The sequence below is a fragment of the Calypte anna genome, chromosome 6 (genome assembly GCF_003957555.1).
Source record: "Calypte anna isolate BGI_N300 chromosome 6, bCalAnn1_v1.p, whole genome shotgun sequence".
NCBI lineage: Eukaryota > Metazoa > Chordata > Aves > Apodiformes > Trochilidae > Calypte > Calypte anna.
Window position 1 is genome coordinate 8,265,625 of NC_044252.1, and position 16,649 is coordinate 8,282,273.

Here is a 16,649-nt window from a genome sequence, read left to right on the forward strand (position 1 = left end):
ATTTATATTCCAAACAGCTGGTTAGGGCACTGAGTCTGTGCCTTCTTTATAGTCAGTGAGAAGAGGCAGGTGCTTCCAAGGGCAGTTCATCCTGTGAGCACCAGGAAGCTGCTGAAGGTCATTGAATTGCCTTCTGGAGTTGCTGCCTCTTCTCAAGAACTGTGGAAATCCCAAAGTCACAGATAGGATTCAGGTGCTGAGGCAGTGGTTTCTGGTTGAGAAGCCTGATAGTAACCCCCACATCCTCTAGTTTTTGCCTCAGAAGGTTAGGAATGTCTCAAAAGATGTGCCAAGTTGTCCAGAATTATCTCAGGAAAAATCCTTTGGCTAAAAGAAGTGAACTAAAAAACTTGTTTCAGGTATCAGTTAAGTTATTGCTTTCTTCTCAGGAAGAACCTTTTGTGATGGTGGCAGAGAACATACTTGGCCAACCAAAAAGATATAAAGGATTCTCCATTGATGTCTTGGATGCACTTGCCAAGAATCTGGGCTTCAAGTATGAGATATATCAAGCTCCTGATGGCAAATATGGACAGCAGCTCCAAAACAGCTCCTGGAATGGCATGATTGGAGAACTCATTAACAAGGTACACAGACAAAAAGCTGCATTTAAAAACAAAATAAAAAAACCTCAACTCTTTGGAGTTGAGCTTTGTAAGAGGGTTTTTTTACAATTTCCCCTTCCATTCTAGATTAAAATAGAATGAATTAGTATGAAAGTATCAGTGCATAACACTTCTGAGCTAACAGTGGTTTGAGTGTGGTGAAAACTGTGCAATTTACGATCCTGTATGCAGGATAGGAACCTAAGAGTCTGTTTTTCTGTTTGCTCTATATCAGTGTAAATCTAAGTGGTTACATAACTGTAAGAGTAAGAAAAGTGGACATTTGTGTGTGTGAGAGGGAATTACTAGAAAACTGAGAAAAATGTAATACATTCTTCTTAAAATATTAATGACTACTATTTTAATTTCTGTCACTGTGTCTTTCCTACTTGTTTATTGATGTGACTTTATTTGGGTTATTTTGTGGCAGTGTTTGATAATGATCAAGTGTTTGACTTCAAAACGGGAAATATGTTCCTAGTAATATATTATAAAGAAGTGTTTTGAAGAACCAGAATTTAAACTGATCTCAAGATTATTCATTCATTTGAAACAGAGAGGACCAAATTTCTTAATTACAGCCTTGCAAATCAGGAGTCAGTTAATTGTACTCCATTGAAGTAAGTGGGGAGAGACTGTCACTTGTAAGCTCCCAGAGAATGAAATTAGAGTATATTTTGTGCATGTTCGCAATATCTGACATGGGACAAATGTTAATCAAGAAGGGGAACCAAAGGAATTAATATTCCATGTTGCTGCCCTTTGTAGAAAAGGTGCAGTGGAGTTATTACTGAAAGTGGAAGCTTTCTCATTATCTAGTAAGTAGGCGGCTCAGTATCTGGTAAGTAGATGCTTAGGAAGAAGTAGAAGCAATTAAAGCCCTAGCAAATGCTTGTATGATACTGGGATGTTCTTGATTGATGCTAAGGAATATAAAGAATTTCCAACTTATTTTGCATTGACATAAGCTGTTTAAATTTCTTTAATTTGAAAATGTGGTAAGAAATCCTGATAAATTTCTCTGGAAACTGCTTTCTTTCAAGCAATATAGTATGTATGATGGTATTTTTAATGGCATTTCTGCTACTAGCTTTTCCACTGACTGCAAAGGATTTCAAAGCAGACCTCCACCTAGCTTTTCTTTATTTTCCCAACCAAATGTAGAAAGATAGGAAATAAAAAGTACATTCTATTTTTTGAAGAGAGCTATTTTTATTAAGATGGTAAAATATTAGAAATCCAATTTGCAGCTCTTCAAAATCTTTGTGAATCTTATTTATTAACTCCTTTTTTATCTTTAATTGAGTTTGCATACTCTTTAAGGATACCTCTACATGTAATATCTACTCTATTTGAATGATGAGCTCAAAACAGTTTCAGGAATTAACCTGCTTTCAGTGCACACTTCTAGATAGTACTTTTTGCAATTCCTTTATTCACTGTTAAAAAGTAAACAAAATCTCCATCCTAGTTGTCATATGAAATTCCTTCACTAATATGGGAAGTTAGGAACTCTGCAGAGAACAACCAGTATGAGCTCTTTGTACCTCACCATCATTTACCCAAATAAAATAAATCGTGGTTATTTCTTATTGCTTCCAGTGCACCAAGTTAAGTTAGAGTGTTAGGCATCCATTGTAAGCCAAGTGAGAGATAAAGGATAAATAAGTTGCACTCATTCCAGAGAGGATTCAAGGTGATGCTTTTTCTTCTAGACTATATCGACAGGTTATGTTTCATTACTCTGCTTTAAATCAGTGCAATTAATTAAAGTTTAAATGACAAAGCAGATTCTGGTTTCATTTTTAGACAATTCATTTAAATTTATCTAAATATGCTAAATTACAGACAGAAATGCATAGAATCTCTTGGTTCTCAAAAAGTTTCTCCTTCAGGCTCATGCTGGCCAAATTCATGGTGAAAGCAAGAGATCTGACCCTTTCTGTTTGTCTCGCAGAGAGCAGACCTTGCCATCTCAGCCATCACCATAACACCAGAACGAGAGAGTGTTGTGGACTTCAGCAAGCGCTACATGGACTATTCCGTGGGGATCTTAATCAAAAAGCCTGAAGAGAAAATCAACATCTTCTCTCTCTTTGCTCCTTTCGACTTTGCAGTGTGGGCTTGCATTGCTGCAGCCATCCCTATAGTTGGTGTCTTGATATTTGTCTTGAATCGGATCCAGGCAGTCAGGGCGCAGAACGCTTCCCAGCCGAGCCCTTCTGCTTCTTCTACCCTGCACAGTGCCATCTGGGTCGTGTACGGTGCCTTTGTTCAGCAAGGTACTTACTTTACTCTTGTAAGCACCCCTGACAGACATTCAGACATATTCTGCCTTGGGTAAAACAGGTCAGGACGTGTCTGTCTTGCCCAGGGTGGTCTAAAGATGAAAGAAAAGGTTTATACAGAGAGATAAAGTGGGATGATGAAAAAAAGGAAGAGGAAGGTAAGTTCAGGGGAGGCGGTGGTTATGTTCTGCTTTTCTGTTTCTCAGTAAATCCAGAAAAAACACTCCTTTCAAGCTTTTCCTCTTTGGGAAAATTATCACGTGATAAATAAACTACAGACCTGCTTGGTGCAGAATTAAAGCACTCCTTCAACTCTGAAGCTAGCACCTTGTCTAACAGCTTATACTTGATTTTAAAAATTTATATGCTTATGAACTAATGTGAGACAATTTATCTTTTTAGTTCTTTGAACTGAACAGGAATATTACTTGTAGCCATGTAACCAACTTTATACTTAGGACTCTCTAGGCATAGGAATAATCCTACTGAGTTCAGCAAGATTGCTACCACTAATAAATACACTTCTGTAAAAAATCGTTTGCAAAACCTGCCCACACACTTTTTGTCCCATATCTATAATGTTAGTACTAGTCTTGAAGGGCAAGTTTAGTTGAATGTTAATATGTGGGTTTGTTGTATACTTTTTTTTTTAAATTTTTTTCACTGTGTTTGCAAGTTCATAAAGCTTCAGCTGGAAAATTCTTACTATTGCTATGAAACTTGGTCCCTCATCTCATGAAAGTGGCATCCCTAATGGGCTTAAGTACAGTAAGACATAACCAGCATAAGCATATTCTGAGATGACCAGTCCCAGCTATATGTTAAGGTTGTGTACAGCAATGTACAAGCATAGTTGTGCTTGAAGGCCGCAAGAAAGAATTCACATTGTTAGAAATGTTGTAATGAGTAAAAAGTAATGGCATTCATGCTTCAGTCTTTGTAGATTTAAATGCAGTATAGATAGCACACAAACCATTGGACACTTTAGTGGTTTTATCCAAATCTGAAATAGTCACTGGAAACAGAATATTACAATATTTTGAACACTCTAATGATTTAATTCCTGCATATTAATCATGCTTGACTATTAAACTTTTTATAGTTTGACTATTTTTCATGTTCAGTAGATTTGACTTTCAGTAATTCCCAAGGAAAATATTTTGAAAGATGATTTTCTATAATAGTATCCAGGGCAAGAGGTTGACTGGTGAAAATGTTCATAAATTATCAGTCTTACTGGAAGCAGTGCTTTTCTCACAGTGAAAGAGCAGTCTGGAGGGAAAGCAGAAACTCAGTAGCTCCATCATAAGGGGGCACGCTGGGGTGATCATAACTGGAAACTGCTGAGAGCCCCTCACTTTCTCTGTTTATTTGTAGGAGGAGAATCTACCATCAATTCTGTGGCTCTGCGCATTGTGATGGGAAGCTGGTGGCTCTTCACCCTTATTGTCTGCTCTTCCTACACAGCGAATTTAGCAGCATTTCTCACAGTATCAAGGATGGATAATCCCATAAGGTAAGAGCCTCTTAACATGAAGCTGGAAACCTGGATTTCACAGAAAGGTATTATCCATTTGAGCTTCCATTCTTGCAAGGAGATAACTTTAATAAAGTATGCTGCTTCTTGGCATTGGCTGCTTTTCTCCTCTGCCCCCCCTTCTGCCCCTCACCTTTACTCTCAAAATCCCCAAGCAGTTTGACAGGTGCATGGAGAGGACAATGGCACTTTAATGGTATATTTTTCTGTGAGAGGTATTTCATGTTTATATGTATTTTGTTTAACTAGAACTCTTGCTGCTTCAGTTGTCTTTGTTTCTTTGTTGAACATCAGAGGGAACTGTCACCTCTTGGAAACCATTTAACATTTCACTTCTTACCTTCAATGTGTAATTTTATGGTCTCAGTATTTTGATATACACTGTTATTTATGCTGTTATTGGCATGTAAGGTAATACAGACGGTCTTTTAAAATAGAAATGGCCAGATTCAGTGGCATTATTTGCAGAAAAAGCTTCACCTCAAGGAGGAAAAGATAAGCAAATTTGATTCCGGGATAATAGATGTAATATAGCAGTTGTTTTATTAAATTTAGATATAATTCTCTACAGTTGTGTTAGCAATATTGTAATGATGAATTACAGATTCTGTAGCAAACTCAATTTATCTTGCACCTTTGGCTTCTTTCCCCTGCTGTTTGCCTACTAATTCATACCCAATGAGAATATTTTCAAGAGCTGCTGGTTGTTTGGTGGCTATTTGTGTGTGTAATTTGTTTTTCTTCAGGAACTTTAAAGGCTAAAGGATGTTTTACTTTTTTTTCTCTCTAAACACAGGACAAAATTTCTGCCTTCTCACTAGCATGGAGAACTGAGAGGGATGTTGATCTTCCATAGTCATTGCTGACAGGATTAGAGCCTGATATCTCATGTTTGATGTGGTGGGGATGGAGTAAAGAGGTGGCCAGAGGATGGGCAGGCCAGAGGACACGAGGCCTCCTCCTAGAAAATGCTGAGCCAAGGATTTTAGGTGCTAGAGAGTGACACAGCTCCTCTGCTGGTCTCATTTGGGGTTGCACTGGGAAAACTGGAACTAATGTTTGTGTTCAGCTCCTAAATCAGAGGCTTTGGCACTTCGGTGAGGCTGGTGCTTAGAAAGCTGCTTTTGGGTTCTCTCTGTGGTGTCTGCACAGAAAAACAAAGCTGAGTGCATTATCTGTTAACATGATTTTAACAGTGTTTTTCGATGCTTTATATGGATGTAATCTTACAATAATAATGAAATCATCCCAGAACCACAGCAAACTTTGTTCTTAATTAATCTTCTGTTAATTTGACTGAAATAGGTGGGTTTAAACAGTAATAGAAATAAGAACTACAAGTAATTTCTGGAAATAAGATAAGAAACTAAATAGAATAAAACTACCACAGAGTATTTGTGAGGCCTAGCTGTAATGGCAATAAGGTTAAGCTCAGTGAATAAATTGCTCTTGAAACTCATGGCAGAAATAGTTATCTGGAAAGCTTGAATAATGATCTTCTCAAAAAATTCTGCAAATTCTAGTTCCTTCATGGCAGAAAAAATAGCCCATTTGGTCTACTGAGTATCTCCCCAAAATCACCAAAATTCAGAGAAGGACAAAAGTTGGGGTGAAATGCAGTGAGGAATCTGTAAAAACTGACATAGGTTAAAGAGCAGAACTATGCTTTATTAGAGAAGACCTTTGAGGGTGAGTTATTACAACATTTACAAGAGGTTTTCATTCCTGTTCTTATAAAACTGAAAGGACATAATTTAGAATCTTAAGGAGGAGAGAAGTTAGCTGGGCAAAGGAGCTGCTTGGCATTGCTTTGGGACTTTAGAGCCCAGATGTCCTTCTACTGTTAGAGATGGCAGCTGAAGAATTAAAATTACATGCCTTTTTATACTTTATATGCCTATGATGGTAGCTGTCTCTTTTCAGGTTACCAATGTCAGATCCCCTTGTACAAGGTGAGGATACAAAATGAAGAAAGCACTCTGTTGTGATCTGCAAACACCAACAGAGCAATTCGGGTGCCGAAACATACATGTCTGTGAAGCCATTTAAATTGTCATAAGGTTGTGCTCCAGCTACTTGGTTATAAAGTCAGGGGTCTCTACTAAGGATTTTCAACCACAATGTGGATTATTCCGATTGCCTGGGGTGTGGTCCCAGATACTTAGGAATAGGCACCTGAATAATTTCTGAGTAATCTGAAATGGTAGCTGTCAGAAAGCTCTTTCACATAATCACTGGTTAGTGTAACTGATACAGTTAAGGTACTTGCTTGGCTTGGCTTGCTTGTGGCTGTTTTACCAATTTTGCTGAATGTTGCTGAGATGCTGCTACTCTGAGAGAGAGAAATCTGGACTAACTCCACTCACTGAAAATTGTCAGTGTGTTAGGAGAGCAGAGATGGGGTATAGAAATGGGTTCTCCAGAAACTCTGTTAAGCCTTCATCCATTTCCAAGCTGTGATGAAGAAGTATCATGTCCCCACTCTTCAGGAGAAACAACTTATAAAGTGTTGAATCAGATTTAGAGCAAGTATTTTTCCAGAGAAAGTAAATTACTATCTTACATGAATGCATAGCAGCCTTGTGTCTTGGCTCCCAGTGCTATATAGCTTCAGCATTGTATGATGTGCTGGAGCTATTTTGGCCTTCCTAAGTCTGCCTCTCAGCTTGCTTGCATTATATCTTTCATGGACCAAGAAAGAAACATCTCAGTGAAATCAGGTTTTTTCCCACCAAAAGAGGCACAATGAGTTATAGCTGAAAAACTGCTCACCAGCTGAGAATTACCAAATCCATCTGTGTATGCTTGGATTGTTAGGAAACCAATCCTCCATCCTCTCAGTAAATGCGTGCTATTATCTCTCCCTCCATAGAAAAGTCCTCTGTTGTTCAGCACTGCTGCTGCTAAATTGCCAGCAGGGGAGAAAATAGTATTATGGTGCTGCAGTATCTGCAACATAGTTATGATTTTCATTACAAGACTGATTTTCTTCCCAGGCCCCCTCCAAAAAGCCTAATACAAGTTGTTTCAGCATTAAATTTGGCATTGGTGGTCTATGTCTAGTGAAATAGGACTATGTTTGATTGAATAACTAGGTGTCAATCAACGCAGTGATCATTACCTCCACCATTTCAACATAAAACAAGTGTTTCATAGGAATCATAAATGGCATTATTAGAAGGGTCTTGGTGAGACATTCATTAAAGCCAAGCTGAACTGTTGGGAGGCAGATTTTTAGAATTAGCATGTCAGATGATAACCTGCTGATGAGGGAATAATTTTTTTTTTTTTAAATCTGGTATTGGCAAATCTCAAAAGGCTTTTCCTTGCCATGAGTTTCAGGGACTACCCGTGCCTCACAGGAAGGTGAAATATGCCGAGTAGGAGGCATGGGAGAAAGCAGCTTTGATATACTGCCTATATTTCCCTGCTTCCTGACAGAGACTTCCTAAATCCCAAACAGGTTCACAAGTGCTGTGCTTTTGAGGTGTCCAGATCCTATGAAAAAACAAAAAACCTTCTTGGATTTTCCCAACATTAGCTTTATCACAAGTGTGATAATGGGAGGAAGCTCTGGCTTTCTGGTCTGGCATAACTGCAAGTGCTGCCTTGCTCCTTGTGTGTCTTGTGTGCTCATCACCTGTCCCACTGTGACAAGATGGGGGACGGTCAGAATGTGGAGTTTGAAACTCACATCCAAGCCCCTGGCCTTTCAAAGGAGATTAAGAACAGCAGAAAATAGTGTGAACCTGTCCTCCATTTTCCAATTGCTAGAGGCTGCTACTTCTGCATCCTTTTGCTCTCTTGATATTGCTTCTTGGATCCCTCTGTCCAAATTACCACTTGTGCTCTTCTCATCTTTCTGCTACAACCTCAAAGCAAAGGAACAAAGGCAACAGAGTGGTTACCTCAGGATTTCTGTGTTTGTGGAGATTCAAAGGCAGGACAGTGAACCATTAGACAGATTTCCTATACCAGAAGGGTGAGAGGTGTTCCAGTTCCAAAAGAAAAGGCATAATTTTCAAATGTGTTGCCATCAACCACTTTGGAGCTCAGGCTAGAGAGCTGTGACCCACCTTCTAAACTTGTAAATGAGCAATTCCTAATTTTTAGTTTTAAATAGAAATCTAGGTCATGTTTAGAGCCTGTGCTAATCTGTGACAGACTTGTTTGAACCCATATGATTTGCATTTATTATTCTATTTTCCTTCAGAATGGTATGCAGCTGAGAAGTTGTCTAATGCGTCAGTCTGCCAAGTAAAGGTTGAATTACATGTGACTTTGTTCATTCATCTTACTAGATTTTTAAACAAATCCTTAGATCTTCTGCCTGACCTTCCACTTGTAATTATGAGTTTAATTAGCAGTGACGTAACTTCCAGCTTCATTTCTTGTTAATAAGCACACTACATGCACTTCAGTAGCTGCACACATATTCTGAAACTCAGGTTTAGGAGAGCTTGTCTAACACAAGATTAAGAATCCTGTAAGAAAAATAGGACATAAAAAGTAGGCTATTTGCAAAATCGAAGTTTAAATTTAAGATTTGGTCAAACTGATCCTTAATATTTGCACACATTATTTGGAAGACATCTGTATATATGCATTCATGGACTTCATACAAGTAGATGTAATATGTGCTTTTAAGTTCACAGCTGTTGTTTCATGATTTCCTTATTTTCTTTTAATCCCCAAATTTCACGTCTTTTCGTGACAGCTGAAGATATACTGCAGCTTAGTTGGGATGATAGTCTGGCACTTGGAGTACTTGGGTGCAAATTCCTTTTCTACCACAAGCTTTGTTTGATCTTGGCAAGTTTGACTCCTCTCTGTCTCAGTTCCCTTTGTCTGTAGCAGAGTACCATTTTTTTGTAATTTATATGCAATGTTATCAGTTTAGCGGCTTTAAAGATGATGGCCAGAAATGACTGTATTATAAAAGCTCTGCAGGTATCAAAAAAGATTTTCTGGGTTGCATACAAACCAGGAACAATCACAAATCTTTTAAAATAAAATGGGGAAACTATTTTGAAGATGCCAGCTAGAGGGAAATGGACAAAGGTTTCATCTGCTGTAGTTAAATGGATTTGATAGGGTTGGTATCAAGGACCTCAAAGGAATCCCTCTGCATTTGCAGTGATTTTGCCTTCCTTGTGTTTGAAAGCAGCCTTTCTGTTGTTAATATCATACATAGCTGTCTAAATATTTCATTTGGGTTTCTTTCATTATGTTTAATTTGTACTATGTTTTGCAGTGTCTGCGCAGCACCTCAGGCACATTGGTAGGAGGCATGTATGAATGAGCATGATAAAAATAATTATCAAGATTATTATTTAAGGCCTGTGAGCAAAAGCTTCAATCATTAAATAACTAGATTAAATTCATCCATAAAAATAGAGTGTAGGAAAGATGCAAGTGAATGAGCAAGGACAAAACCTCCAAAATTTTTTTCTTTCCAGAACGTTCTCTGTTCACATCACATGAAAGAAATTTTATGGGAAATACTCTGCAGCCTGGGCAGCAGAGGTTGCCCACCACTTGCCTTCAGAAATTGTCCAGAACAAGGCACAGAGGGGTTGCCAGTGCTTGAACACCCATTGCCTGTTCTTTCCTTTCACTTCCATTAATGGTGTTGCCACGTGGGTGCTTCTGGGAAGCCCAGGGCCTTACAAAGTCTGGAGCCTTTAGAAAGGTTTCTAAATGTTGGCATATGCCTTTCAACCACAATTTAAAATGGATCCTAATTGCTCTTGTAATTGAGCAAGCAGGCAAGCATGTAAGTGCAAATATTTCCCAAGGATTTTCTTCTGGGGAAAAAGAAGAATGCATAACTTGCATTCAAACTCTCCAATTGCCACTATGAAAATGTGGCATATATTGCAGTTCGGTGGCAGACCAAGAGATTTGTAATTCCACAAGCTCTTCAATTCTATTTTTGTTACACATGTATTATAGCATATCTTCATTTGTTCTTGTTACTGGGAAGTTCTGTGGCTTAAGGTGGGTTCACAGAATCACAGAAATCCAAATCGGGTTGGAAAGGACCTCTGAGATGATGAAGTCCAACCCTTAGTCCATTACCACTGTGGTTACTAGATCATGGCACTGAGTACCACATCAGTCTCTTTTTAAAAGTCATCCTCACATCAGAAAGGCTGACTCATGCCACCTCCCACCAGCCTCTAGCTCCTGGAGCCACAAAAGCAAAATATTTTTCTTTGCAGCTCTTTCAGAAGATTTTTTTTTCATACTGCTCCTAAGAAGGCTTCCAATGCCTGATCACCTTGAGGCATTAACATTCAGATGCCCACAGTTTAGAGAAGGAAATTATTCGGATATGACAGCAGCAAAATCTTCCTTCTGTGATTATTATAAAAATTATTTTTAATTATTTTTTGCGTTTGATTTGTAAGGATGAATATTTACCAAGAGCAGCAACTCTTAGGACATCCCATCCAAATGTACTAGGATTGCTTCAGATCTGAGATTTGATACTCATTCTCTTCAGATCTGAGATTAAGTCACCATTTAAGTCAAATTTTCTCATATAAATATAGATTATCTGCTGGCTGTCCACAGTGAAGTAGCTGAATGCTTTCTGCATACTTCAGATCTCACTGTCCCAGAAATCGACCTTTTTTAGTTGTAGTGTGTGGTTTCTTTTTATTACAAGGATAACACCTATGGCTGATTTTATTGGGTATTATTTTTAACTTGACTCCTAAGGGATAAACTGTGCAAGATGTGTTAATAGAAGATTTTTGGCCAATAGGATATTTTTATTTTTTTTTCTCTAAAGATGCTGATTTGATGTACTACATGAAATTATAATAAAATCTAATACAACAGGATATGGAACAGGCAAAATAATAACTACTACAGCAACTCAAAGATGGCCTTAAAGCTTCAGACATTTCCTAACTGTAAAGGCTACCTCAACCCTTCATTTTTTAACAGGAGTAAGATGAAAAACTTTTTGGTGAATTCTGTTTCGGAAATGGATCCTGGGTGAGGAAGAGACATTAAAGCAGGTTGACCAGTGTGCTCAATTTTTTGAGTTTCACTCCTGCAAAAGCACTAATATGTTTTTCCTAGCTATTTGAACTAGAGTACAAAATTTCCTAACATCTTATTGCATGCTGCTACAATATTCCATGTATTTCCCTGCTGGTTTTGTTTGCTGTTCTTTTGGACAGCCAGATATTGTTACATACCCATGATATATCTCTTTGCCAGGAAAGCATTAAACTAAGACACTCAAAATGAGAACCCAGATAGATGCTGAAAACATATAAATACTTTCATGACACTTGATGGTGAAGCAGCTGCCTGGAAAAAGCAAAACCACCTGTAAACTTGCTTGTATTTTATACCATTTATCTGTGCTGGTCACAGTCATTAGTGTAACTGAGCCTTACTGTAAAGGTCATGGAGGTGGCTCTACAATGGGCTAAAATAATCCATATTATCTGGAGTTGGAAAGTATCTCTGACAACATCCCCAAATACAGAACAAGCAAGTAAATTGCATTCATAAACTACCAATAATTAGTAAGCACTTTGTCACAGTAATTTAATTTCTGTAAAATAATGAGATGAAGTAGGTGTTACCTACTTGCAAGCGAAGGTTATACTCATTTTCTTACTTGCTGCCAGTGCAGGCAGGACATACATAAGCTTTCCAGTCTCCTAGTCTGTTGGGTATTTTGAGAAATGCTTTATTTGTTCATGTGAATTAAAAAAAATAAGAAGAGTTATCTCACCTCCTCATCCACATCTCCAACTGAGCAGTGGTTCTGACATTCTTGTACCGTGGTGGTTCAGCAGCAGAATTTCTCACCTACCTTGCAGCAAAAGTAATTTTCCCACCTTCTGTTTATTGCCATATATTCAATGTCAGAATGCTGACTGTAAGGAACATCCAGTGAATTGTTTATTTCTTTAGATTTTTTTGGATGGAGGGAGAAGAGGGGCTAGAAGTGAAGTTTCCAGAAGGGGCAGAGGACGAACACTTCCCCAGCTATCCTCCACAGCAAAGGTTGGCTGGTTAACCCTGACCAGTGTCATCATGCTCTGGCCAGTTCTGTACTCCACTTAGGTGGTCTTTCTTTCACATTGTAAGGTTTGAATTAATAGCCTGCAATAAAATTAAGTAATTCCTATAGCTTAAAAGTTCTCCTCAAACAAGCAATTCAAAAGCTACTTTCTTGGAGCAAACTTCATCAGGCCCTCTTTCAGAGTCTAAAAATTGAGCATACCTGTGCTCAGGTTGTGAGGTGAGGATTTTCAGTTTTGATAAGTTCAGTGCATCTTGTGCTGATGAAATCAGCCATAATATTAAGAAATCAAACTTTGTATGGTACAGCTAAGGTACAGCCATGTGTCTTTTTGCCAGCTCTGCTGTGGGTGCAGGAACTTCAGCTGAGGGACTACACAAGGAGCTTTGTGCAGTAACATCTTAAATATAAGCCATATTCTTTGCTGTTGTGAAGTAGAATTATTTTTCTTTCACTGATTTCTTTTTCCTCCCATACATTTGTATGTTTCCAAGGCATTTGTACTGTGTATTCACATTTAGGCAAATCGTTGCACTACTCTTATAATCACTCAGAAAAAAGAAATGGTTTTGGTTTTCTAGGAACGAGCTCTTGCTGACATTATAATAATGTAATTATAATTCTTATAATTTCTTCTGATAATTCCTCACATTAAGGAAAATAGTTTGCATCTATGTTTTTGTTAGGGTCTCTAACATAAGAATTGCCAGCCCTTCTGTATTACTTTATCCTTCAAATAAACTTTGTAAGAAACTTTCTTCTCCAGTTCATCAAGTCTGTTGCCACCTGCTCTTTGGAAAACCATTATTTGTATGCTGTTACTCTTGCTTCCTCCCCAACCCCTCAGAGCTCCATCCTCTTGCAAGAACTTTTCATCTGATTACTTTTCTCTTTGATGTTTTCATTCAAATCAAAAAGTGATTCTCCTTATAAAATTCTTCTATGACAGATCATTCTTTTGCACACCTTAAACTCTTAACACATTAAATGATACATAGGATGGTATGTCATCTTCTGAAATAAAAGTTGTTCCAATGAATTCTGAAATGTGTATAGACTCTCTGGCCATGAGATGGAAAAATGTAAGCTTGCCATTTAAAGAAAATGCTTTAAAATGGCTTATTTGCAATAAGGAGTCTTAGAAACTATTTCTGATAATGTAAAGACAAGAAAAGAGAAAAAAACCCTCAGCTTAGCACACTTTCAATAGTTGAAGGTTATAGGTGCTTAGGAGGAAACGAGCTGGAGTTTCTTAGTTTCCTTGGAAATTAAGATGCTCCTGTTTATTGCCAAGAGCGCTTTCCTATTAGTTCTTGGTTTCTGCGTTGCAAAAGATTTTCTAGAGAGAATGAAAACTTTTCTTGAAATTGTACTGTATAACTAAGGGGAGGATTGCATGTGCTGTTTCCACTTCCTGGGCTCATCTGCCTTACTGAGCAATCTTCTCTTCTGCACGTGTGCCCTGATATAATGTAATATAATATAGTACACATCACATTTCCAGACTCATCTGGAGATGAGAGAGAGAATGGCGTGACTTTAAAAAGCTATTTTGATGCAGCTGTCAAAGTTCCATTAAAAGAAATGTAGTCACATGCACTGAAGTTGTTTGCCTTCTAAACTACTAACACTAGCCTAGGAGAACTAGTCATTGATTTTATCTGATTGATTTATGAATAGTCATATCTGTCAAAAAATAATAGAAAACCATCAGTCAGAATGGAATGGATGGTAACTACTATGTTTCTTTCATATGTCAGTAATGCAGTTTCCAAGCTCATATTTCAAGGCATGCAATTAGACCACCCGATCAACTAATTTATTTTTGTCTAAGGAACAGATAGATGCTGTGCTCTCAGTGTGTCCTGTGCGAGGTTTAGTATTCAGGTGAGACTTGTATTTGGGGGGTGAGAATACAGGGGCAAAAGGGTAAGATCTGTTTCTGTGTTTACCTGAGTGTAGGTCAGGGTGGGAAGTACATCACACAGCCAGGGCTTGCAGCCTGGCTCCACTGAGAAACATCCAAGAGGGCCTCCAGACTTTAAAATATGCATATGTAACGCATGCACTTTAGACATCAATAATAACTGATGAATAGTCTATGTGCTTTCAGTATTAATGAAGAGCCCTATGTTTTGATTTCCCAGGAGTATGCAGCACATGTTGTTGCAATCAAGATGCCTCTTCAGAGCCCTCCTGTTTTCTTCTCTCTTATCTGTCAACATCGATAGCTTCTGCTTTGCTCCCTATGGTAAGGGAAGAGTGTGAAGTTGTTTTTCAGTATCACTTTGTACCTCTGACAGATCTGAGTCATGTGAATTTATCCAGCCACTTCAACCTGGCTATAAGACTGCTGACGGTGGTGCAGGCAATAGCCCAGAGCTTTCCACAAAGAGATCCTTGTTTTCGCAGTGTTTGACAGCTCCAGATAAATCAAAAATTAATAAAGAGTTGCGTAGAACCTTATCCCACACTGGGATTTCATGGACTTTAATGGAACTACTCACAGCATAATGATATCCTAATAGTCCCAGTACAAAGTACCATTCACCCTGAGTAAGGACTTTCTAAGCCAGCACCAGGATGCCAAGCTTATCTGTTCCCCACTCTATTTAATTAAAAATCCTCTCTTTGTCATCCAAGCGCATAACTCAACAGCAATGGTAGCAGTACTTATAACACCATTTGAGAAGGAAGAAAGCAATTTCTTCCTTGTCAATCTTAATCATTAATCTTCATTAGAATTTTTAGCTTCTGAATGTGAGTGCTAGAAGATATCAGCATAGCAAACAATTTAAACTGCATTTGCATAAAAAATAGAGGTAGTTTGTAATTTTCATTATACGTAAAATCCTGTGTTAGTCACCAGATGTGGCTGATTCAGACAATACGATTTTCATGCCAGCTTTATGATATGTTTGATTTAGGTGAAGTGACTAAAACCTGCTGTTGGGACTGAGCTGCTGTTAAACAACAGCTGCAGTTTTTATTTTAATTAATAATTTAGGGAGTAGAATACTTTGCTTTAATTAACATCTTAACCCTCCAAGCTACTCAGAAAAAGGTCACAATGGCAAAGTGGTTTAAAAGTAAAGCAAGAAAATTTTCAAAGGTATTCCAAGTGATGTATTTCTCTTCCCCAAACATGCTACAATCTCTTGAGATGTTTTCACCTTTTCGCCTTTGCATTTTCATTTCCTTCTCAGTGTTGAATGGAATATGAAGTGTGAGTGAAAGACCCAGGCTAACCCAGATTCTTTGCAGGACTAACTATCCTGAATTTGCAGAATTAGCAGAAACTACTCATGACTGCTCTGAATCCCTTTCCAGGTTTTTAACAGAATCTATGAACATCTTACAGATGTGCTGTTTTGCCAAAACCTTCCTTGATCCATTCTGAAAATCTGCCTAGTCATGTAGTAGTTAAAACACAGATTTCAGCACAGAAATTAAAGCTCCAGGTTTTGAAAACCTGGGCCTGCATCTTAAAAAAGCCTCTAATAGGATTACTCAGAATGTCTGTCAATCTGTTACTTTCTGTTGTTAAATTGCAAACATGATGGCCAAAGTGGGTAATATCTCAAGTATATTAATTTGTTGGAAATATAGAAAGATGTAGTGGTGAAGAGGGGTCCATTCAATTACCCTTAAAAATATAAAGGGAAGACTGCCTTCTGACTTCACTCCTTCAAGCAGACGTTAGATAAACTCATATGCAATCATAAATGCCTGGCTATGAAACTTACACAGACATTGCAGAAGGGTGCCAGTGCAAATACTTGGAAACTACCTTCCATCACTACAATTATTAATGGAGTTATTTATCATGCTATTGTTATTTTTAAAAGCACTTTCAAGCAAAGCAATCAAAACTTCTACTATAGGGACCATCATGATGGTCTTCACCATGTGATTGCAACGCAGAAAACATAGAACATACAGAAAGAAAAGAGTCAGTACAAATAACCATCACCAACAAAAAAACCCACAACTAGTTCATACAACAATCAGGAATGGAATTTCTTATTACCTGAAAGATGTTTGGAGAAGAGAAGGGTTGGAAGTATAGCTAGAAATATTAAGACTGGCAATCAGGAGATGTTTAGCCTATTTCTAGTTGTTTAACAGATTTCTTTCTGAGTGGTGCTGGAGCAGAGCCAGCA

The 16,649-nt window shown here is 38.0% G+C and overlaps 1 protein-coding gene across 1 annotated transcript in view; it reads left to right on the plus strand.

Moving 5' to 3' along the window:
* GRID1 (glutamate ionotropic receptor delta type subunit 1) overlaps nucleotides 1–16,649 on the plus strand; it is a 500,726-nt gene that overhangs the window by 449,151 nt on the left and 34,926 nt on the right. Inside the window, exons 10-12 of the mRNA XM_030453329.1 lie at nucleotides 390–587; nucleotides 2,563–2,887; nucleotides 4,271–4,409. Coding sequence (XP_030309189.1) covers nucleotides 390–587; nucleotides 2,563–2,887; nucleotides 4,271–4,409 — 662 coding nt within the window. The remainder of the gene's footprint in view (nucleotides 1–389; nucleotides 588–2,562; nucleotides 2,888–4,270; nucleotides 4,410–16,649) is intronic.